This window comes from Ornithodoros turicata, chromosome 7 (genome assembly GCF_037126465.1).
Source record: "Ornithodoros turicata isolate Travis chromosome 7, ASM3712646v1, whole genome shotgun sequence".
Lineage (NCBI taxonomy): Eukaryota > Metazoa > Arthropoda > Arachnida > Ixodida > Argasidae > Ornithodoros > Ornithodoros turicata.
This window is the reverse complement of record NC_088207.1, coordinates 20,435,202-20,460,063: the sequence shown is the minus strand read 5'-3', so window position 1 is coordinate 20,460,063 and position 24,862 is coordinate 20,435,202. Positions and strand designations below refer to the sequence as shown.

At 42.7% G+C, this 24,862-nt stretch overlaps 1 protein-coding gene across 4 annotated transcripts in view; it reads right to left on the bottom strand.

Annotated features, from left to right (window-relative positions):
* LOC135400300 (TGF-beta-activated kinase 1 and MAP3K7-binding protein 3-like) overlaps nucleotides 1-24,530 on the bottom strand; it is a 38,858-nt gene extending 14,328 nt beyond the window's left edge. For 2 of the 4 annotated variants that reach the window (XM_064632114.1, XM_064632111.1), the window contains exons 1-7: nucleotides 24,487-24,530; nucleotides 22,024-22,173; nucleotides 8,295-8,735; nucleotides 6,796-6,910; nucleotides 6,535-6,683; nucleotides 4,258-4,468; nucleotides 3,721-3,867 (exon numbers count right to left, since the gene is read on the bottom strand). In XM_064632114.1, the coding sequence (XP_064488184.1) occupies nucleotides 3,721-3,867; nucleotides 4,258-4,468; nucleotides 6,535-6,683; nucleotides 6,796-6,910; nucleotides 8,295-8,735; nucleotides 22,024-22,128 (1,168 nt within the window). In that variant the 5' untranslated portion in view covers nucleotides 22,129-22,173; nucleotides 24,487-24,530. Of the gene's footprint in view, nucleotides 1-3,720; nucleotides 3,868-4,257; nucleotides 4,469-6,534; nucleotides 6,684-6,795; nucleotides 6,911-8,294; nucleotides 8,736-16,252; nucleotides 16,322-18,390; nucleotides 18,483-22,023; nucleotides 22,174-24,486 lie in introns of those variants that run through there. The other 2 variants (XM_064632112.1, XM_064632113.1) reach the window with 2 other exon arrangements.
* Between the last annotated feature and the right edge of the window lie 332 nt (nucleotides 24,531-24,862).

Here is a 24,862-nt window from a genome sequence, read left to right as displayed (position 1 = left end):
AATGACGTTTTGCGGAACGCGCGGCGCTGGTAGTGCGGCAGCCATGTTTGTTTAACTTTGCGTGTTCCATTTAACGAATATTTCGATTTAACGAAACAAAGAGTCAGCATTTACAAATTCGTTATATAGAGGTTCAACTGTATGTTTATTTATATCTAAGCACTATTCTGACAAAAAATTTGCGAACTAACTTGTCGGCCAAACATAGCGGTATCTGTTTCGTAGATGGGCTTCTGGATCCAACCGTCCCTTTAAACAGGCAAAAGCAACCTAGCACAAACCTACTCATTGCTCAAAAATTGTGACAAAGTTGATCCTATGCCAATTGGTTTTCATACGAATGCAACCTAGAATGTTATACAGGGCAGGCATTAAGACAACTGGACTTTTGAGACAATGCTTCATGAAATTAAATTGTATTACATCAAGTTTTTCATGCGATACATAATATGCGTGTAAGCTGGCTGTCGGAACAGCTACAAAAATGTATAACAGTGGCCACCAGAGCACCAGGGCCGGCAAGAGAAATTACGGATCCCAGGGACGGGTCTTGCCAGGGCCCCCTACCCATGTCTCTATAACGCAGTCCAAGTATTTCTTCTTTATACGATTACGACAGGCTATGGGTCCCGCGGGCCCCTGATGTGGCCCGGCCGCCGTCCCCCACTGCCTCACCCTCTCGCCGGCCCTGCGGAGCACTGCAACTTACATTCATCTCATGCAATGTGGTTCAAAGACAAAAACTGTTATCTGTTTCAAAGAAACAGCGTGCTCTAGCTAACACACTCAATCTGTTGATATAGTTACAATGCACACTACTGGCTATATTTGCGCATTATACTTAGGGAGTGACTTTTTCGGGTTAAACCCGATTCCGCCCGGTTATTCCCCCCCCCCCGAACTGACCTCCGACCTAGTTCGGGTTAAACCCGATTTCTCTCCGAATTCCAGGTCGCCACGTGTAACACATGTAAGAATGGGTCACTTACTTTCCAAGCAATATACCCACGTGTGTCAACACTGTCTATGCCTTTGGGGATTACCGCTGGAAGGTCACGATCTCGCAAAAACAACAACAAAAGAACAAAAAAGAGAGGTTAGGAAAGGACTTAATAGACAAGAGGAGAAACAAAAGCACCCGATACCACCCGAAGGCACAATTATCGCCAGATTTCTCCCCGAATTACAGATTTAAATATAGCGCCCGATTTTTACCCCCCGAATTTGAGAAAGGCATTTAACCCGAAAAAGTCACTCACTAATTATACTGGTGTTCCCAGTTGAAAATGGTTAAAAACTGGGCTGTTCGGTAGTTCATACTTTAAAAGCAATACAAGCCCCCGTGCCGGGAAACAAACAAAGAGACGACACAACACGCCGCACAGATTGACGAACAAGATTTTATTGACAGAACTGGCTCAGGTTATTTCAGGTTTTAGGCTTCCCGGCACAGGTTTTTTATCACTTTTAAAGTGCCCAGTTGCATGGCATGCAGAGTAGGCACTCACTTGCAAACATTTTGCGTAACAGCATTCAAAGTTACTTGCTTCGTATGACAGAGCACTTTTCACATCACTTTGCTACTAATACTGTACTGCTGCCAATAGGAGCAGTCCTCGCTCCCTTTATCATAATGGGTCATCACAAGTTCAATAAACACACAAAAACATTCTAGAGGGCGCCCACGAATCGTGCGACTGTGCTGAGTGCTAGAATTTTTTTCCCACTTTTACAGCACAATGTTCTCCTCTCCTGGAGAATGTTGCATGAATAAATATGTAAACCATATATATTTGACCCGCCATTAACATGCACCAAAATAGTGAGTACCAGTGTCAATCGGCTGGAAAACAGGATAAGTTTTGTATGCTAATGCAAGACACAAATACTACATTTTACTTTGGGGTTCCTAGGTTATAATGAAAACCTAAATATGTACAAAATTAAATATTACTATATACAGCATTTTGTGTCCTACGACGTCGAGCCTCATAGAAATAATAAGGAAAATGGCTAATCCATTTTCTGATTTATTTAGCACTATCAAGTATTGAAGTAAATATATCTTTTAAAAAGCCAAACAGTTAGGCTATAGAACTGAATACAAAAAGAAGCTAACCTGACATGTCCGACTATGGAGATACATGTCTACTCCTCATTTTTTTTTAGTCGCCATTAGCTGATTAGTATTATCTCCTCATGAAGAGACATGTGAGATGACAAGCAATTTCTGAGAAGTCCCAGTTCTGCTTCAAACTGGACGTTCAAGCTTCCCCCTATCAGCATATTTTGACTTTAGCAAGATATTTACACGTGCTCAGTTTTATTTTTGCATACTATGTTATCAAAATTTATGTTATCAATATTTACTATGCATGTATAGAAAAGTACAAACAACTGTTTCGAATCAAATTGTCTGATTTCTTCTTTTTTGCAAAAGGCATACCTTCTTGTGCTTTACATTATTCGTATAGTATATAACCGAAACTCAATGTGAACATGCGGTTTGCTTTCCTAAAAAAAAAAAAAACTGTGAGACACTCCCAAACAAACTTTTGCCATACAGCGTCTCTATAAAACATAGTCAAGCACAAGTCTAATCTCAGACCCATCGAGAGCTCTAGGCATTCCCTTTAATGCTCAATAGGGTAGCACCACTATGCAAATACCCAGTAGACTGTCGTTAATTCAAACTCCAGTATTTCATACTTCCGGTTAACACAGGCAGGTTCCAAATGTTTGTTTACCCCACCATGTTATCAATTTATTGAAAAGCCGCTTTATTTAAACGGCGCTTTCACCTCATAAAAAATATTCCTGCCTGCAGAAAGTGGCTCCTGCACATTGGTGATGCCATATCCTGAGGCATCCGCCCTTGAACACATTGTTCACCTCCGGACACGTCTGGCAGCTAAAGAAGGGTCTGCTATAGCAACTGCTTGCTTTGGCTGGCATTGAAAACCTTGTCTTAAAGGAACTATCGCATTCGCCCCGGTCTATGTCGAAACTGTAGTGCTGTCTTACTCCGTGTTTATCACTGATAATCCGGCCATTCCCATTGGTAGTTGTAGGCCAGTGACCTCTCTCACGCTTCCTCACTGGCGGAGACGTCTACCGTGACGTCAGAACGGCATGAGTTTCGGTATTCACGGTGCCTGTTTTCTATGTGTCTATTACCCCCTTTTGCTGTAAGACTTGGAATGCAAGTTCACATCACTGCAAATAATTGCACTTTACATTTATCCTGAATAACTTGAGATGAAGTGCTGCAGCCCCTTTAATAAACTTGGTGACAGGCAATTTAGCAATGTTCTATGTGTGTCCCTACTCATAATCAAGCTTCTGTAGAAGGTTACAAATATGCATTGGATGTGCAGTATGTACAGGATGTGCAGTGCATATACCAAACCATAATTTTGCCTCGCAACATGTACTTAGATGAATTTCTAATAATTCAAACAAAAATCTGTGGTCTCCTGGAGTTTGAATTAAGAAGACTCTACTGGTAATCAAATCTTTTAGTTGACGGAGGCATCGGATATTAGCAAGCAGGTATATCTGCAGCCCTAAAACAAGCACAAAATGTCTTAAGGAGCTCTGAGAGAAAGTCTCCTTGCTTAGCAAACATCCGTACATATCTCATTAGTTACTACATCGGGCCCTTGTGCCTGTGGCAGTAGCAGGGAGGAGCACTGTGTGCTAGCGGGAAAATCACTTTACCTGCAGTGTTAGGGAGTTCACAGACTTCACACTTATCCAGGGCGGGGTGATTGAGGAATGTGCACTTGGAACACTTCCACCGGTTACCATCTTCATTCTCTTCGTCTTCAGACAGGAGACCCCCTCCTGGTCTTGTTGACGTCATCGCTGCAAGATTGTGCATGATTGGAAACTCCTTTTGTTGTGTGTGCAATAGAGGAAAAGAGAGAGAGAAAGAGAGTGAACAGGGCCAAGCACCTGAACTTCTCTCAAAGGAAAGTTACAGCTTGCATGACACAGGTAAAATTTAAAAAAAATTTAAAATAGCACGCATTATACATAAAACAGAATAATCATGCTATAGCATTTATGCAATTTCCTGCATCATATATACTGTATACTTCCAGTGGTGTGCCACTCAGTATGACTGTATGGCTGTTTGTGTGCACCTATACAAAAATAAGTATTATTATTATTATTATATAACTTTCCTTGTATCCCTACAACAAGCGTAATTCACACTCCCACTGCACTTATTTTAGAAAAGAATCGACTTACTGGGTCGTTGAGGCCTGGGCTGGGGTAGCTGCACCGGAGGTGGGGGTGCTATTGGTCCAGTCTGGCCAGGATTGATTCGATTATAAAAATCTTCATCTGTGACACCAAGCGGAATTTCCCCTCTGTTGTACATGTCCACTTCACTCAGCAGACAATGACACTCCACGTCTAAATTTCTGTTCTCCCTCCTCAGCTCTCTCAACTCCTCTATCTGATAAGAGTAGAGAAACAGATTATGAGCCACAAAGCAGAACAGAGCTCAACCTATTGCAGTTCCAAACCATCAGCAGCGTCAATCATCAAACATTAAAATTAACTGTGCGCAAGAGGTGAATACTAACTGGACGAACTACTTCAAATTTTTTCATGACACTATATGTATTTTTGTTTGTTTTGTTTTAGTATTTGTTATTTGTTCTCCGCTCTGGTTTCAATTCCGCAAATGTGCGAAAATGGGAAGGGAGTCACTTGATACATTATCTTAACACTACCCATCCAACGGGCGTAAATGAAAGACCGGCTTTAGGCTTCTAATAAACTTTCGACCGATGTTACACATGCTGCCCAAGTTAACACGTTCACGTGCAGCCCCATAGCGGGGTGGGCAGTATGTTGAACATTCTCCGACAGTAGTTTTCCGTTTCCCCTTTTTTGATGAAGAGCGCCCGCTCGAAACGTCAAACATCCTAATTATTGTCCTCCTGCTTATTTCTCCTTTTGGGTACACTAGTCCCAGTTTTTACTCTCATATCTATTTTAGTAATGCAATCAAAAATTTTATTTTTTACTAGGGGTGTGCGAATCCGAATATTTTAAGTCGAATCGAATGGGAAAAAAAAAATCAGAATATCGAATATTCGTGCAAAATTTACAATATGTGACTTTCACACTAAAAGTTCCATTTTGTAGCCCATGGCCTTAGTGTAATTTTTCTGGCATTAACTGTCACAAGAGAGACATGCAATTCTTCTGTTTAAAGCCCATACTCTTTAATTTTACATGAGAGTGCTTCCTGCTTTTCAGGTGAGCCTACATTTACTGGAGTACTGGAGTGGTTACCTTCATTTCAAAATTTTATGTCGGGCAGTAGCATGTTACACGGATGAGGCTGTAATTGCTTCAGACAACCACAGGCCATTTGTGAAACAAACAAATTGGCATCCTGCCTCAGCTTTGCCATGAACACCCTTTAGTTTCTTTGCACTCGCCATAGGAAGTTGCACTACTGAGATTTTAGACGTAAAGGACATCTTTAAGACACCCTTCTTGTTCGTGGGCTGTAGTCATTATTAGAGAGTCCTAACTTTTTAAAGGCAACCTCACCGACATCAAATCAAAGTCCCTCGTCGGCATCGTTAAATTGCATGTGGGAGGGGCGCCACCCGTTCCACAGATGATGTCTACAAAACTAACTTTGGATTCCGTTATCTCAAACTAAACAAGGTCCCGCTTGTGTTGGTTCTGCAGCTAGTGCAATTTCGTAAAGCAGGCTTCACCTCATGCACGGAAGCATCAGGTGAAGCCCACTTTCGAGCTGTGTCGTTCATATTCGTAGAATGGTCGAATATTTGAAAATTCGAATACTGGATATTCGATTCGCGAATCGAATAGTTCAAGCATTTGATATTCGATTCGAATTCGACAACTCGAATATTCGCACACCCCTATTTTTTACACTTAAGAACTAGAGAGGCAAATTGGATGCAGTAGCTTTTGTAACTGTGCATGTGTGTTAACAGTCAACCTGTTCCATGAAAAAAATGTCTCATCAGCACCGCATATTTTGGTCCTCTGTGAATGTGTGCGTGTCCTTAAAAAAACACTACCAGCAGAGAATGAGGTCTCAGATATTTTTTTTAACCACTACAGACGTCGCAAGTAAAAGAATATGCTGTCCAAAACTTGACCAGACATCCCATACTCCTGCCAAACCACTTTGCAGGGAACCAGTTTATTCCAGAGACAGTATTGAAATGGTGTTGCTTGCCTGAGATCCAAAATATGCAGTACTGACGAGACTTTTTTTTTTCTAGCTGAACAGTAACGTGCTCAGGATAGCACATTCAGTGACTGTACAGTCAGTTGCCTTTTTTACATGCTGTCATCACCACTGTACCAAAAAAACATTAAAACAAACTGTGCAGGCAAGCAACACCCAGATCGGTTACTGCATAATGAAACCTTCAGTCTCATAAAATATTCACCATGACAAAAATGTTGTTATATAAAATTAGAGTTTCGATCGTGGGCAAAGAAGGAACAGCAACAGTAAATCACCTGACTATTGCTGACACCATGAAGATTCTTCTGCATGAGGGCTGCCTCCTTGGCTTCCACCTCCCCTCTAAGTTTGTGCAGTCGTTCCAGTTGCTGGCCATACACCCGTTGGAGTAGCTCGTACCTGTGCCGCTGGACAGCGAGCAGCGCTAAACATGCAACACAAATTTTCAGGGGCATAGCACCATGTGGAACAAACGATATTTCATCGTACATTGCTCTCCATATGCATAAGTTACTAAATGAAGCACGATAAAGTACCTTGCACCATATCGTCCATCTTTGCTGCGGGATTGAGGGAGACAACACTCGGGGAGAGACTCGATCGTCTATGATAGTTATGTCCTGCTACACCAGGGGAAACATCGATGCTGACCTGCAAGACGATAGAATTCACACCTATCTGAGCACCTGACATCAAAGTTTACTGCACGAAGCATGCATTGGTACTGCATTACCAAAACCAAGTGGAAGACATAATCGTACAGCTTGGGACAGAAGTTTACAGAACACGGCACTTGCGTATTTCATTATCGGAAGGGCCTCTTGCTAGCTATCAATTACAGATCGAATAAAAAACGGGTGACCGGCTATTATATCCATCTCTCAGTGTGTGTGTCCACTCCTGCTTGCTGCTAGGGTGTCGCTCCAATAGAAAAATCCAATACCCCGGTGTTCCTTAAACTTTTGTCCCAAGCTGTACAAAAGGGGGTAGTTTCTAGTGAATAAGAGAGATCCTTTTCATTGATAAAAATTTGGTATATACGTGTTACTGCATATTTTCAGCTGCACTTTTGATATGACCCCCTTTTTGTTTCACTATCTAGATGGTGACTAACAACAGTTGTCTCCCCGTGACCAGAAAAAATGTGTGCGTGACAAAAGAAAAAGAACACAAAGAGAGGCAGCACCTCAGCTGCCCATTTAAACGGGTCCTTGGCGATGTTGCACAAAGCCGTGTCAGTAAAATACCGCTCAACCCCCTTATTGACGGTGTCACAACCCATGACGTTACAACTGGTGTTGTACATTATGCCATATTTGCTGCTTTGCAGTTTTGATTTTCTTTGGCTTTACTACGTGCATGCTCAAATGCTTCATGACAAGTGGAGCACGCAAAGTAAACGTCTATTTGAATTTGAAGGCTTTGCTGTAGAAAAAACATTCCATGCTCAAGACCCCCTCTGAGTGAGAAATAATGAAAACGCTACATTACACACTGCTTAGTGTATGCCATACTTATGTGCAAACACACACACACACACTGTGGCCTGCCTACATGAAGTGCCAAGGTTGTTGCCTCAGTATGTATGTGTCATTACCACGCTATGTGCATCGACATCAATTTACGGGAAAGCACTACAACTACAGACGTGTTTGACATTGGTTCACCAAATTGGGTCTGCTTCTTGAAGCCTTTGCAAATGATGCTTACAAACGGTACAAAATTGGCCGTCTCTGTTACGCTCCTAAACCTGCCTGCTGGTCGCGGTTGGGCATAATCTTTACTACGTCGTGACTCCCTCCCCCCTTCTTCTTCCTATCAGCTCATCGTTATCTGACTGGTATTAAACCTGTTCCTCATCAATAATGTACCTCAGTTCCCGATCATGTCACACTAGTCTGTCGTCTCAACCTTCCATCCCAGTCGCTTCGACTGACCGCCCAAGTCCAATAACATTACATGAAGAGAACATGCCTCTTGAAATGACAGCACATAATAGCAAGCAGGAGTATAGCGAGATGTGCAAGACAAGCACCTGTGACTGGTATTGAGGAAGCGGCGACGGTGATCTCTGGTTGACGTTCCCTCTGGCTAACTGCACGTTGCACGTCGACACCTCCTGCAGCTGCTGCGGTGAGTGGCGGCCCAACGTGTCTGCACGTGGCGGAATATACAAGGTGGACACTTGATGGTGCGAGGAAGGAGAGTTCACAAAAGCGGGAACTGTAGCGGAGACAGTCGTGGACTGAGGCATAACGTCCGTGACGGGCGACAACACTCCCGGGTAAGGAGGAGGGAGATCGGCCTCATCCACAGTAAACGGCGGTGGGAGAGGCTCCAGTACGCTGCTGTTGATGGTGCTTGGAAGATGAAGCTCGCGACCGGGCACAACTTCCTCAGAGTCATGGTGGCTGTAGAGCTGTTCGTGGCTGGCTCGTGTAAGCTGGCTGATACACTCTTCACGATTGCGGGGAAACTGCAACAGCGTTTTGAAAGCGTTATGAGGATGAAGACATGGTTTGGCACAAAGTGGCGGCACCACCGACGCACACTCGTAAAACGTTTAGGGTAGCCACACCAACGACGCTACGAAACCATATGTCGCTAAAGTTTTGAAATGTTGGCTGCTAGTCAATCCTTCTACAGACAAAGTGAATAAAAAAAATAATAGAGCCCAAATACTTGCACCAAAGATTACCAAAGATACAGTCGGGTGGCTCTGCTCTCTGAATGCTGAGATAACTTGATGCTGCGAGAAAAGTTAGCGGAGCGCGCCTAAAGGACGCCAGGATGCACAGTGCTCCCCGCTGCCCAATAAGCGTGTTCCGCTTACTTTTCTCAAAGCATCAAGTTCCCTCAACAATCAGGGAATATAGCCTCCCTGGGCAACTTAGTGATGATCGACATGGCCCAACAGTACAGCAGGGATGGAACAATACTCATATCAATATTGCATACCTGCCAACCTGACAAACTGAACATTCAGGAGATTGCTCGCAGCGCAACACGAGGTGATACGTGCAGCGCATTAATTTTGTAGACTCGGAATAGCATTCCCACTGATTGTATTGTGATTCCTCTATGTCGTATGTGGCCACTATCGAGTGGAGCTGCGACACACCATCGTTGCTTCGGTTAACCGCAATTTCGAAGGCGCATCTCAGGCTCTCCAACATTACATTTTGTGCGGCCACAGCCGTCGATAATGCCAGTGGTCTTTGTCCGTCCGCACCTGTAGTGCTTTGTTTGGTCACATTTTGGGAACATCTTCCGGAACAGCGGTCACACCTGGTCTCTCACGCTCCGCAGCTATGGCTGTGCTCAACCAGAAAACCCGTGAAACGGCACTTGGCACGGATGAGGAATGATGGAACGAATAACCAAGAGACACGGGACAGGAAGACAAGCACAAGAGTGCTTGTCTCTTGTGCTTGTCTTCGTGTCCCGTGTCTCTCAGTTATCCGTTCCTTCATCATCACGCACCAGTTAGTCTGCGCCCTATCTCTTTTAACGGATGAGGAACGCGTGCAGGTACTATTTCTTCTGTTTGGTGAGCGCCATCAGAGATACGAGACAGGACTGATGATAGGACAATAGCAAGTCTTCTCAAGAAACAAAGACACAATGAAACTCACAATCACAATCTGCCGCAACCTCCAGCCATAGGTGGTCATGCCGTGAGACACATGTTACAGGCTGTCTAATTTTTCAGGAATACATATGCGCAGCTTTTAAAGGAAAATGAGAGAAGAAAAGCCCAAGGCCCCAATTTTTCGGGAGATTGGAGCGCGCGTCCGTACAATCGGGAGACTGAACGAAATTCAGGAGTCTCCCGGACAATCCGGGAGAGTTGGCAGGTATGATATTGTGAATATCCTTCACAGTTGATGTTCTCAAAGTATGTACCAATATAATCAGTATTTATCGATCAACATTCAACTTACAGTTGAGCTTATTCAACATGATATTCAATATCACAAAACTCTACTGATATACAACAAAAATATTGAGAAATACTGATATTAATATTGATACTTTCGATCAGTAATATCTTCACTACTTTTATTGATATTACGCTCCAAATACGGATACTATAAATTCTGATACTTTTACACCTCTACACAACAGGCAAGCTGACAGTAGTTCGAGCACTTCAATTTGTTGCAGAAACACATCTGTTTTAATGGCGCAAGTAATAAACCAAAGATTTATTACACACAATGTGAACAACATTTACTAAAGCCAGGTCACTCTGCTGCACATCAGCAGTCATCAAGTTGAACGTTGCCAAATTTAAAATGCAACATATGGCACTGCAAAGCATCACCTCATTATCACCATGAGAAGCTGGTAGAAATGTAAACAGCAGAAAACTGAACACACATGGTACAAACGTAACAATTAGGCCTCCCAATGACCAATTGTAAAAATTTAGTGAAACTAAATTAAATTGAGAATTGAAGCGACAGTCTGGGGTCAACCCGTAGCTAAACAAAACACTGTAACATTGTTTCTTACGAAGGAACCGTGCAGAATTTTAAATTTAAATTTGCAGATAACTATTTATGATTGATTTTTATAGGCAGCGCTTTTTTTGCTGCTGTGACGTCACTGTCAGTATGTTCCAGTTTCTGTCCAGTCATAGAATGAAGCGAATGACTCTACTCAAAACTTGCTGATTGCATTTTAACGTAACAGTCAAAATAGCCCTCAGTTACTTTTATTTCGGTCAAACACCCCTGTGACACACCTCATTCTTATGTCACCGTTACATTTGTCATCTATATGTAATCGCAATACTACAATACAATTCTAACTGCACAAATAGTCGACGGCTCCGGACTGTCCCTTGGCAAATTACGAAACTACCTGTGAGTGCATGTAGTGGGACTTTAAACCTCTGTCACATGGGCACACATATGGCCTTTAAGGTTATGACATTATGAAAAGGCTATAGGTCAAATACTGCCTTAAACCCTGGGAGGCTGCCATACGGTATCTGTGCTGTTTTACCTGTGCTGTGCATGCTGTGCAGCATTTTACCAGTGATGTTTACAGCAATAAACACATTTGCCAGCAGTGAATGGGATTAGTGAGATCACATTTTGTTCTCCCTATGGGTATTTGGAAACAACATTTGGGTGGTACTTAGTGAATTTGAAAAATACAACAGCTAACAGGATTTGCTTTGAACTGGTTCGGATGTTTTCTTAAGCGGCGTTTCGCCACATTCTGTCCACCCCGTGTCTCGGCGTTGGCTGTTTTGCTTCAGTTAGGCTTTTTGGATGCAGACGACATGGAGTGATGCCATGTGCAGTGACTCAAGGATGTCACTACGAACACAAGTGATAAAAAGAGAAGCAAAGTGCAAAAATGCATAAGAAAAACGGCAAGCAAAAAATGTGACGAAAGTTGACAAAACATCACGTCTTGTAAAAGTAGTTTATTTTGAATTCAGCGAAATCTGTGCCATCCTGATAGTTGTGTCTGGTAACGAAGCTTTGTCAGTTTCGAGGGAGCTCTGCAAATTGCGTTGTGAGAACTCCGTTGGGAACTCCGTTGGGAACTCCGTTGGGAACTCCGTTGGGAACTCCGTTGGGAACTCCGTTGCCTTCACATCTCTATTTCGTAGCAAAGGCTGTATTGCTGATCGTCTGGTAAGAACTAATTCCCCTCTCAGATGGGTGCACTTACGGTCTAACGGTTAGTCTTAAGTGCATACGGTAGTTAAATTCTTGCCATGCGGTATGTCATACAACCTTTGCGACAAAACTGAGATGTAAGGGCAACGGAGCTCCCGTAAGACAACTTTCGGCGTTCCCCCAAAACTGTCACGGTCTTGTTGCCGAACGCCATGAACAAGGTGGAACAGATTTCCTTGAATTTGAAATAAAATTTCTTTATGAGACGCAATGTTCTGCAAACGTTTATTGTGCTCAACGCCTTGAGTTTTTTGTGGTGAATATTTGCACTTTGCTTCTCATTACATCTCGTCAGTTCGTAGTGATACCCTCGACCCACTGCGCTCCGAGTCGTCTGCGTCCAAAACTGTGTGCGTACAACAAATCATTGAAATTGCTCCAAAACAAATATCATTTGCTGTTTTTTCAAATTGGCTAAGTGCAAACCAAACGTTGTTTCCGAGTGCTCACAGTGAGCACAAATGTGATTTAATTACATTTCATTCAATGTTCGCAGATGTGTTTATCAGTGTAGACATCATTGGCAAAACGCCTTCATGGATACCGTCTGGCAGCCTCCCAGGGTTTAAGGCCATATTTCAGCTTCAGCCTTTCTTCGTGCCATTGCCCTTGCCACTGCCTTAGTGCAATTGAACCTCTGTATGCAACAAGCGGACAAGTAAAAAAATCCCAAATCGAGAAAAGGGGCCTGATCTGACTGTCCGTCCCACTGACCCACGTGCATTCCCCGTTTCTTACTCTCATGTAGCGGGCCAATAAATTGCAATACGATCCTAAATTTTCTTTGGCAGGTACATATTGGTATGTAGATGTCATTGCAGCAAAAACAGTAAAAAGGGGATAAGTCGACTTATCCCCTTATTGCATACAGATGTATTAATGACTGTATGCACATAAGGCCATAACCGTTAAGGCTGTAAGTACAGGGTGTGTGCAGAAAAACATGACCCGCATTTTTACATGTAACTCGTTGTCTACTTAGCCGAGGAACTTCCGGTGGCGCACGACGGCGTATTTATGCGTGCGAAAGCTACAAAAAAATCCTGGAAGCCATACTCAATGTAAAAAAATAAACAAAGTGCGAAAACATGGGCTTCCATGCATTAGAATAGGGCGGTCATGACACTGCATGGTAGTGCATTTCGGTCTCATAAGAGTTATTTGCAGGCACCGCTAGGGGCACTGCCGATGAGCATCCATGTGGGACATCGTTTCGATTTATGCACCGATAGCTCCCCTAGCGGTACTTGAACACAACTCTCCTACGTGCACCATGTTGCCCTTTCACATACACCCTGTTGCCCACCATGTTGCCCTATTCTGATGCACGGAAGCCGACGTTTTCGTTGTTCCGTTTATTTTTTAAGCTGGGTATGGTTTCCACAATTTTTCTACAGATTTCGCACGCATAAATGCGCCATCGTGCGCCACCGGAAGTTCGTTAGTTAGGTAGGCAACAAGCTATGTGCCTAAATGCGGGTCATGTTTTTCTGCACACACCCTGTACACCTGTTTGACAGGGGTGTAAGTCTTCACCGCTCTGGTTACCAGAGGGGTGTGTGCCTTAGATTAGAAGAATGTTGGCATGGACCTCTCGTGGACAGAGAGAGGCCTAGTTCGGACACACAAGACAGACCCCTCACGTTCACACAAACACAGACATAAAGGCAGGCAGCATGGTTGGAAGTAACATACCACTAGAATCAGTAAGTAGTAAGTAGAATTAGAAAGTAGATCAGTAGTAAGCAGAATAAGTCAATACACATCGGACAGTTAAGATGACTGATGGTGTAGGGAAGTGATCCCGAACTGCATATGTTCAGTGCACTGTTTGTAATATTGTGGTTCGTATATTCCATACACAAAAGCCATAGAACCTCTATCCTGAAAAAAAAAAAGAAAAAAAAAGGAGGTGGTGGGTGTTGAAGAAAGCCGAGGTTGGGAGGCTTTTATTTACCATACTTACCACAGCAGACTTATCAGGCACAAGTTTTGCAGCAACAGACTTTGCCCTCTCCAAGAAACTATCTGGGTGTCAAGCGGATATGACACTTTCTCAAAAGAACGTGAAGACACAAAATTATGTCTCTGTTCTCTTCGCGATGCTGAACTGCCCTCACATTCAACAGTACTCGTTCAGCACTACCTCAGTAATGTGTCTGAAATTCAAAAGCCCATTTGGACTTCCCATGAGAGCTGAACCATAAGAGTTGTTGAACATGTTAGTTACCAAGTCATTAAAAAGTAGTTTGCATAATACACCAGAACCATCAGTCACAGTTGTACATCGCTGTGGTCAGTGCAAAAATTTGCGAAATTGTGGGTCTGCCGCGGAATATGAGGCTTTGCGCAGAATTTTGCAGAAACTGCGTGCTTAACTCAGTTTATGCATGAGATGAACGGACTTTGCTCGCACCTGGTTTGTTTGTGTTACAGCGTAGATGTGCCAACCGGATAAGGCCACCAGGCCGTGATATGGCCCCATCTGTGTGCTGGAACAGCCCTCTAACTCCTTTCTCTAACCCTCTCTCTAACCCTCAACTCTCTGGGATTCTGGAGTGGAATGCAAATGCTGACCCCCGCTTTGGTGTCCACAGCTGTCAAGTACCTCTGTGTGACAGTAAACTCTGTACATGCAGAGAGGTCACTTAGCAAGTACAATTTGATAGTCAGTGACAAACGTCACTCACTCTCAGAAGAAAGTACAATGTACCTTGTTATGCTAAGTCACAAAGGTTTTTGGAGTTGTAAACGTGTTCCTCCACACTAAGAGCTAACAGAGAGTATCTTCTGTCTGAACTAGGGCAATTTGCCTTTTACCGCAGAAAAATGCAGAATTCATAGTTCCCTGCTGCGGAATTCAAATGAGAACTGGTCAAATGAGAACTGACGCTTAGCTGACCACGTTTTATCCCGATGTCAGGTGTATTGAACCCTTCCTGTGGGTCTGCCGGCAAAGGAGACCGTAGGGAAGGCCATAAACCCTGTGGTCCACATTCCGGTGTTGGCGTAATGCATAACAAAGGAGGTCAGTTCTTGTGTTCTACTAAGATCGGATTGTGCCCTTGTTGCGTGTTTTTCGCGGATTGACGAGTTAGTGGTGTTCCAGGAGACATTAATCACTGTCACCCCTTTTGTTAAAGCTGCGTGGGGGAATGTATTCGGAAGGTCCGTCCACTCGAATGTGGACTCGCCCCTGTTCGGTATTGTTCGTGTACTGGCAGGGCGGTCCTGCTCCGAAAACATGAGGCACTGTCGGCCCTTTCATTTAATCCGGGGTATGGGGAAAATACCAGGGAAAAATAGCCATCAGATAAGCCGCACCCGCAAATAAGCCGCAGAGCGTTCGCGAAAAAAAAAAAAAAAAGAAGAAAATCGCGCATAAGCCGCGGCTAATACGCGTGAAAATACGGTACATACATCCACAAAATGAAGGTACACGCTGATGCCAAGCCTGTGGCTCAAAAGGTACACCGTTTACTACCACTAACTGTACGCGAACAAGTCCCACAAGAATTTACGCTGGTTGAATGGAGGAAGATGTTATAGAAAGGATCTACTTTTGAAATAACACTACGACAGGATGTGCCTTCCGAAGCCTGAATGACAAAGCGTGACACCATGTGGAAATTTTCCTGCTGGGGGGCAGACAGTTGCCATGGGAACAGGTATGCCTCCCACCTTCCCAAAGAGGGGAGGTTTTCTACAACAATACATATTATATTTGTGGGGAGTGAGGAAGAGAGTGAAAGTGGCTCTCTTGCAGTGCCAAGCGCACACGGCTCTAGAGAGAGAGAGCTACAAAGCGACAGTGCACAGCGTCGAAGTTCGGACACACAAACGGCACTGTCACAAAACTCTACATTCCATGCATTCGTGCAAGCGACATCCTCACGGAATATTCTAGTGGAAGAAAAAACAAAGCACTGCTCGCGGTCCAGAATATCATGAGAAACGTATTGTGCACTCGGCAAACGACACCCTCCGAGTCTTTTCCTGTCGTCTGCTACGGAATATCTTGTGGCTGTGTCACAGGATATTCCCTACGATTTAGAAGTGCATGTAAGCGTTAGCGCTTCCATTGAAGCAGAAAGCTATGACACTTTTCGCGTCTTCCGCTGGAGTATTCCGGGGGATGTTGTTCATGTTAAAACGTGGATAGAGGATGTGTCCCTGACGTTGTTGTTTTTGCTTTATTCAGCATCATTTCCGCTTAGCATATTTGACATGCTTAGACAGAAGAAAAAGTGGAGAAGGATAGGCACACACGAGAAACGAAGAAATTTTTCACCTGTGGAGCTTCAAAAATCTCCCAGGAACTTAGATCCGAGTCAGAGGATGGCGTTAAACTCGAAGACGTCTAAAAAATGGTACCACAGTGTACAATTACACATACTTATGAGAGTACAGCCGGCTTGCTGCCACCTGTCATGTGACTGGTGCTAAACCCATCACACATAATTAACGTACATGGAGAAGATTTACAATAATTTGAGGCAATCATCCAGTCAACGTATGCCGCTATTGTACAGTTCCACAATATAATAAGTGGTGGTGGTGATGGTGAAAGGGCTTGCCGTTGTCAGCCTCACGTATGTGGGCAACGTCACGACTGACGCCCTGGGGAAATGTGCGTCCTGGGCCGACTTCTAGGGGAACTGTGCCGACATATGTCTGAAAACGTCTGAGGAAAACCCAGGAAAAACCCCAGACAGCACAGCCGGCCAATATAATAAGTATTTACCCTATGCACCCATAAGCAACCAATTCAGATGTACAAGACATACAGATACTTTTGGAAATCTAGTCCTACAGGAGCTGAGAGCGAGGGAAGAGTAATTCAGTGTACCTTCATTACTGCTTTCTGTTTCCGTTTTCATAGCATTTTCCATTTTCGTAGCAGCCTTTCAATTTCGTTTCTGTTACTGTTTCTCGTACAAAACGTGGTTACGTATCTGCGACTTGACACATCTCTTAGCTGTGTGGTTCTGTTTTCGTTACTTTGAGCAGCTCCGATTTCGATAACATGCCATTTCCAAAACAAATTATGCATCACCCACAGAATCTTAGAGCTAGCAGAGTGAACTACAACAAATTAACATCCTATGCACTGCCCAAAATGTAGGAAACATAAGCAAATTAGATGCAAACCGAGACAGTCAGCTGCCCTCAATGCACGGTGACATGCAACACTGACACTATCAAACCTACGTTCCTCACTAAAGGGACTACGAAATGATTTCTTCTTCCTTCATGCATCATTTTAACCAATATTCTGCAGTGATGGCCACTAACTACTTCTACAGTAGTTTAACTATAACTACTAACTGCTTTGTGATTGAGTAGTTTAACTAGTAGTTCAACTACTTTTCAGGGGAGTAGTTAAAACTACTTTTTTAACTAGTGCAATGTAGTTTAACTACATCTATAACTACTTAACATTGTCCAACAACACCAATCCCTTGTAGTTCTTGGACACCTAAATATGAATCACAAGCAATTATAAACTTTGGCTCAAGCCATTGCTACGATCGTGAAATACAAAGCTTGCGGCAGGATTCTTTCTGTGCCTACGCGATAAACTAAGTTGCAGAATTATTTCACAATAAATGAGGCTTCACTAGACAAGCATTAAAAGTGAAGATTTAGCACACATGCATCTCCGTTCTCATCAAACAAGTAGCTCAAGGTAAAAGTCGGAAGCACAATCGTGCCGTAAAGCTTGCGGCAAAATCAGAAGTAGTTGGCGCCTTCAGTAACCTAACTACTGTAGTTAACTACTTAAAATAGTAGTTTAACTAGTAGTTGCCACTACATTTCTGCAAGTAGTTGATAACTACTTTTTAACTACAATCAGGTAGTTTAACTAGCAGTTTAACTACATGTAGTTAACTACTGGCCATCACTGATATTCTGTACTCATCCTATTATTACGAACTTTTATGTTTGGCAAGCGAATGGTTTTCTCACGCCCTGACCAATTACATCACTGCACACCGCATGTTGTGCCCATGATTGACCGACACTCTTTTCGTCAAGTCGTGTGCAAATCTAATGCAAGGAGGCACAAGGAACTTGTATGTAGTCGTCAAGAAGCGAGAGGGGGAACATAAGAGGAAGGAGGAATGCGGAGGGGAGTCTAGAAGTGACACCAACCACACATGGCTAAAAAGTGGAGCACTTTCGTAAGCAAAGCTATGACTTTCTGACAGGAATAACGGTTTTGAGGAAGAATTTGATGGGGTGTTCAGAGAATATCATTGCCCCAAGGTGTAAGTCACAATTAGTTTTCAGTGTTAATGACACAGATGCACACAACACAACTCAACACTTTCTTTGCCCTACGACCTGGCACTTACATGCACCAAACAATGAACAGAAAGAATTCACCATTTTAGTGTAAGCCACAAGTTCTATAATGCTGTTTACCATATTTGAGCATGCATTAGCAGACACCAGTGCAGCCAAATATCAGCATGATTGCACACCCTCCTGGTTCATGAACCTAGGACTGATGGCATCTGAAAATATATGCATGCAAGAACAAATAATAATACATAAAGATAGCAAGGTCACGTAATATCATGCAACTAGACAGCAAATGAACAGCAGATATATTTTCACAGTAATTTGCAGTAGTACTTTTTCCATCAACCAAATAGCCAATATTTATGAGTGTTTTAAGACCCATGTTACGAGTAGTTTGTATGGATATTTATTCGCAACAACATTTATTATTAGGCGTGACAAATCCATGTGCATGCAACACTTCTATATAAATTGGTGATGCCTGTATTTTTTGTGTGACACTTGTGTGGGTTTGTGTGTTCAGGCCTCAGAACACATACTTTCCTTCATGTGTATATGCATGTGTTGCTCATGTGCTATCTTATTGACTGGCTATCAACAGTGTCATATCACGACTAGTTTCTTGCTTGTTAGGAGTAACATGCTGAAGCTAGTAATGTGCTGAATCTAGATATGCAAAATCTGTATTTGCAATGTTAAAAACATGCACTGGATACAAAGACAATAAAGAAACAACAAATAGTAAAATCGGTTGACATTTCGAAGCCCTTGCAGCCTCATCCTCAGAATGATGTTCTTGACAGCCACCAATCTGTTATCTATCAAGTGGGGGTGCTGAAATTCAGAAGTGGGCCAGGGTGTTTATTCATTCATCTATGTTTTGTTACCCCAGCGACCTTCTCATGCCGAAATATTTTGGGGGATTCGAAGTTTACTGTGCAATCATTTCATTCTCTGTCTGTTTATTGATACACACCCATTGCTTCACCTACCACTTCAATACATGACTGACGTGTGACCATCAGCACACTTTGTTTGTTCTGATGGTGAGGTCCATGTGGGCTTCAAAATGTCAATGTTTGTTTCTTTCCAAATGATGTACGTCAAATGTTCTACCTGTTCCTTTCTCACGTTTTTTTTTTTAATCTACTCCCCTATGTAATGTCTGCATGGACATTTGGGGTAAATGAAATGGGTAAATAAATGTGTTTGTGCTCATAGGTGATTCATCAATGATATTCAAGGGGCTCTTTTGCCTCCCCCCCCCTGTCATTTCTATGGGCTCTTCAGTTATAGCCAACTATAGTTGACGCTCATAAAGTTGCCTTTGCATCATTAGGTATTGGTGTAAGCTGACGGAGGAAGGTGTTATTACCAGAGCTGAGGAAGTCACTCGACAAAAGGAACCCGTTACAAGTTAAGTTACTGCGTGCAAAATGTAACTAAGTTCCTAACAAAGTCACCAGTAATGAAACTTGATGTTCCTAAGTTACTTTGAAAAAATAATGAGCTACTTTCAAGTTACTTGTTACACCTATATCTGCACTTTTTAATTCTTGACATTTCTATAATTCATTGAGATCTTAATGTCACAGTGGTTAGTGCAAGATGTTTTATGCTACGTTTCCTGCATCAAAATTGTACCGGTATATGAAATAGTGAAATCAGCATATGTTTATGTGCTTCCGTACTTCTCTTGATGATTCTGTTTCTGTAACAAAATTATTCAACGAAATTCGATAGTTGAAGAAGCCTGAGCATATTTCGTAGAACCACGCCAAGTGTGACATCTAGACAGTGATCATCATAAATACACTGTTTGTCGCTATGATGAACACCACTTGAGTATATGGTCAGAACACAATTTGCAGAGTTCACCGCGGAACAACGAGGGCGCGGAGTCAGCAGCGTCGTGCACGTACACACCCGGCGCACACTGCCATATCATTGGAGGGGGATGACACAGCTTGCGTTATTCGTAGACCAGAATTGAACAAAAGAAAGCTGGAACTCATTTCAAGTTACTTTGACAAAGTTCCCTAAAAAAAGGAACGAGTTCCTCAAGAATTCAAAAGAGTTACAAGTTACCAAAAAAAAAAGTAGCTTAGTTGCAGTAACGAGTTACCCCCAACACTGGTTAGTACTGATTATTTCGATCCATTTACAAAACGGATGGATGTGTAAGCTCACACCTGCTTGGATCCTTAGATGAGTCTTGAGGCCTCTTTACACAGCACAGACAACTGCAAACATCGAGTTTAAATCTTGCCTGTAGCAGATCAACCTGTCTTTTACTTCACCGATCAGCAAAGGTCACAACACCACTTCCATTTGGATTAATGTGTTGGAGACACGGTGGCAACAAACAAGTGACTGGGTGAGGTTGATGTGATGAGGTGATGTTGATGAGGATGATGAGCTAGCTAATGGAGTGGTTTGCCAGCAGATGTAACAGCAAGGGCTACACTGCCCTCTTTGCCACAGCTGTTGACTGATTTTGGTTAGTGTTACGTATATTCCGCTGTGTAGTTATGTGCAGATGCTATATGCAAAAGTTTACCCATCATATCATCTTAGCTTTTCAACGAAATGACAAAATGGGTGGCAATTTCACAACAGTTTTCAGTTCTACGGTGACGTGACCATGTGCTGCTGCTGCACCTTGGCACACGTCGCGAAGGCGTGCGACCAAGATAAAGATGACTGAGGACCGCTTTGAGATATAAAACATTATCTACAAGTTTTCCCTTAAGTGGATGGCTTACTTGCTTTGCAGATCACATACTAGAAGCTACTGAGAAATTATCACAGCTGCAAAAGTGCTGGCTACAAAACTCAATTGTACATAATTGGCTGCAAGTTTAATCGAAGCATTTTGAACAATGATGCTGAGCGTCACAACGGAGCATTTTATAACCTTGTCTCAGGATTAATTTCTGACCGGCCTGATGTTTTAAAGTAGCATAGAAGGGCTCAGAAAAAAAAGAAAAAAGAAAAGGGAAAGTGCCACGAGGAGTAGAAATTAGGATTGCAAGCACTCGGATACATATACGCACAAAGAGTATGAGTGCAGTGTGCAATCATGGTGTGCAAAAGCACGTTCATTCTTGCGGGTCAGAAAAGCTGCTTCCCTCGGCTACCAGCCTGTGATGTGAAGCAGTAGTCCCTTATTGCGTGGTCAATTTCTGGCAGATATTTTTTGCCAGGTTGCTTGCTCGAAACGTAGCAATCTCGCGTGTTCTCGTGGCACTTTCCAAGTGCCAGGAATTTGCCAGCTGGCACTTTTTCTGCGACCGGGCAGCAGATTGCACAACTATATCTGGTGTCGTCACATCCGCACCGTGAGGTTGTCGAGGGCCCTCATTGGCCCGCACATCAAAATTCACGTGGGTTAGCAGACGACAAAATGCGAAGACGAGCAACCACGATACCCCTAGTGTGATTCGAGCGGCTAAAACTACTAGATTCCTGGTACTCATATTTGGGTTGCAATGGTCACGTGATCCAGCACGGGAGCCAACCTAGCAATTTGCTAGGCTGTGTTGCCATGAAACGACCACCCCAATTCGGCACTATTCTGAATGAGGCTTCCACAGCTGTGCTTCCATAGCACTTGCGAACATGATTCAGTTTACGTCGTTGAATCGCCCTATCTATACAAGACTGCATCTTTAAACAATAGGCCATAGGGGTATTCTTCTCCCCAGCTTTTCACTGTGAAGCTGAGACGAGGACTTTGTTTTTGGTGCTTACCAACTGGACGTAGGACTTTATGATGTCGTCTGGTAGCTCAGGAAAAAGCCCTCTCATGTCACTGTACAGGTCCATATGATGAGGTGACAATGAACAGACAGCCATTTCAAGCAGAAGCTGATGTCAAGCATACAATCTCATCTTTTACACCTGAAATAAAAGTGTGAAAACAATCATACTCATGTGATTGAAGCATAATGTTTAAGGCATCATCTTCGCCAAGTATTTAATCCAGAAATCGAAGCATACAAGGCAAAAATGATCCGCTATGATTAGCAATGCCAAAGTAGTTTGCAAAATCCATGATTATAAACTTTTAAAACAATCAAAGCTTTTGAAACTTCCACCAAGATAGTCAACACACAGGATAGACTGCACGTCAATATTTACACCACTTGGCTAAGGCAGCACACATGCATGTCCATATTCTCTGTATATACTCAACAGCTCCTTGCAGGTTTTATGGTGATAAAACTGAACAATAAATAATTGGCGGTGAACTTAAACTTTTTCTTTATGCCTTCAAAAGTCATAAGGAATCAGCAGTTTTGCAGACGTGGTTATGTTTGCATCTGATGGCTGCTTTTTCTTTGTAGCAGATGCCACATAGCCTAGATTCAACCAATGACTAAATGTTTTTAAAGACGATTTTCTTACATGTAGAGGATGAAGCGGATGACAATAAGATGCTAGAGTGAAACTGTTGAAATACCCAAGCCTCTGCATGAGCAACAAAAAAAAAAGAAAAGATAGACAATGCAGATACTGCTCTTCAGGACAGGCCACACCCGTCACTCGGTGTTCTCAGTCAACATTGCTCTCACTCAAACACACGCAATAGAAATCTGCACGCAACTCCACCAACATAGCAAGTGGATGTACACTGATGACCTTTTCCTTCGACCTTGGCATGACTCTGCAGTACAACCAAGAGCAGTATCCAGAGACAGTGCCAATCCGTGGTATGGGATGCGCCCACATAGAGTGGCTAGAGAAAAATTTCAGCGTGATGCATGCCATGGTTTCTGTTTTAAATTCCAGGATGTGTACAATTTCACTGAAGCCGGATTGCTTGCACACATATCTAGGGATCTAGAGCAGCACTTGGTCAAAAACTACAGAGAAAAAAGATGTGTCCTCTTGTAGCTTCATAAGAGCTATTTCAATACTGAATATGGTAATAAAATAATAAACGGAGTGGTTAGAAGCATCAATATATCCAAATTAAAACTATATTGATGCTTCTACCCATTCCATTCATTTTTCGTGGTGTTCCTTTCTCGACTTGACATTGTTTTTATTTTTCATTTTCTTACTTCGCTGTTCACTCTAATAGAATCATAACGAAAATTACGTTGCAAACCCTGTACCAAAAAAAGAAAAAAGAGGCGAAAAGGACGAAACTGAAATATGAGCAATCAAAATGAAAAAGACATCGATGACGTACCAGTTATTGCCTTTCCCTTCATTTAATTGGAATGTTCAACAACCTCAAAAGTGTACGAGACGACAGCATAAAACTGTCATTCTTAGATTCCACTGAGAATTAGGCGGGTTGAAGGAGTTAATACGTACGGAGCAGATGTAAAAAGAACTTTATTTAAGTGATAATGAGTGGGGAGTTTACAGCTCCAAGGCAGTGGTCTCTCAATTATGCTTTCGTCATGCACATTCTGTTACTATTTTTCTCGCATTCTACATTGCGTTACTTTTGTCAGGAAAGCCGAGCCCAACTGTTTGTTTGTTTTTCCTTGCATGATGATGTGCATCCGTGATTGGTTTACATGTTTGTTACGAGACTCGCACGTATTTTTCAAAGTGATGATCTAAATTGTTTTACTTAATATATGATGCCGATCGAATAGAAACGTAATATCCAGTGTTACATTCGCATCCTCTAACCGAAACTCGAACTGCAACTGCGAATTGTTTCTCCGATCTTCGTAGAGGAAACGGGCACTGCAGTTCAAGAAAATTATCTTGAGGCGCGCCCTCCACGAAAACACAACACGATGTTACGCTTGAGAGGCGAGCGAGCAAGTAGCTTCGTGAATCGTATTCATTATCCTAGTACGTAAACAAGTCCCGCTTAGGTCAACGTGTTTGAATCATGACATGACAGTACAATAGGACAGACACCAAGAGGTTGGCGAACAAAAAAAGGAGAGCACGACATATGACTCCAAGCACAGTGCGCATAAGTAGCATCTTCGGTTGACACTTGACTAAGTATTCACCTTGAGTATCACTGACTTTACACATTCAAAGCTACACCAGCCAATCAAACGGTTTCTGAAACGTACAGTCACGACGGATACTTGGGGTACGATGCAAGACAGATGAGACGTCACGGGTCGCGGATAAATGTCTGACAAAGGCAACTTGCCTGCAAATATCGGAGACCGTGAAACTTGTCTGCCTGAACGCTGAGTAAAATAAAAAATTAGGACCTGCAGTACTCACCATATTCACTACTACGGTTGTACGGTGACGTAAGTCACGGTCATATGTTTTCACATTGCAGAGAATGCAAGTTTCCGTAGTCCGCTAGATCTAGCGGGCGTTACAAGGGGCAAAAATGCCACTCCCAAGATATTTTTTGAACGTTTCGTTTGGCAAAAAAGAAAGGAAGAAAGTCTTGTTTTTATGTATATAGTAAACAGTTGATGCTCTTAACCGTCTTTGTTATTTTTGATTCTGCAAAAAAGAAAGAAAGAAATTGGCCAGTGAAGAGATTTCATTTCTTAATTTATTTTTTGGCTTTTCTTTCGTTTCATCGCTTGAAAAAAAAAAAAAAAATAGCAGTGACTGAAACCGGACGCATATACAGGGTGTTTCA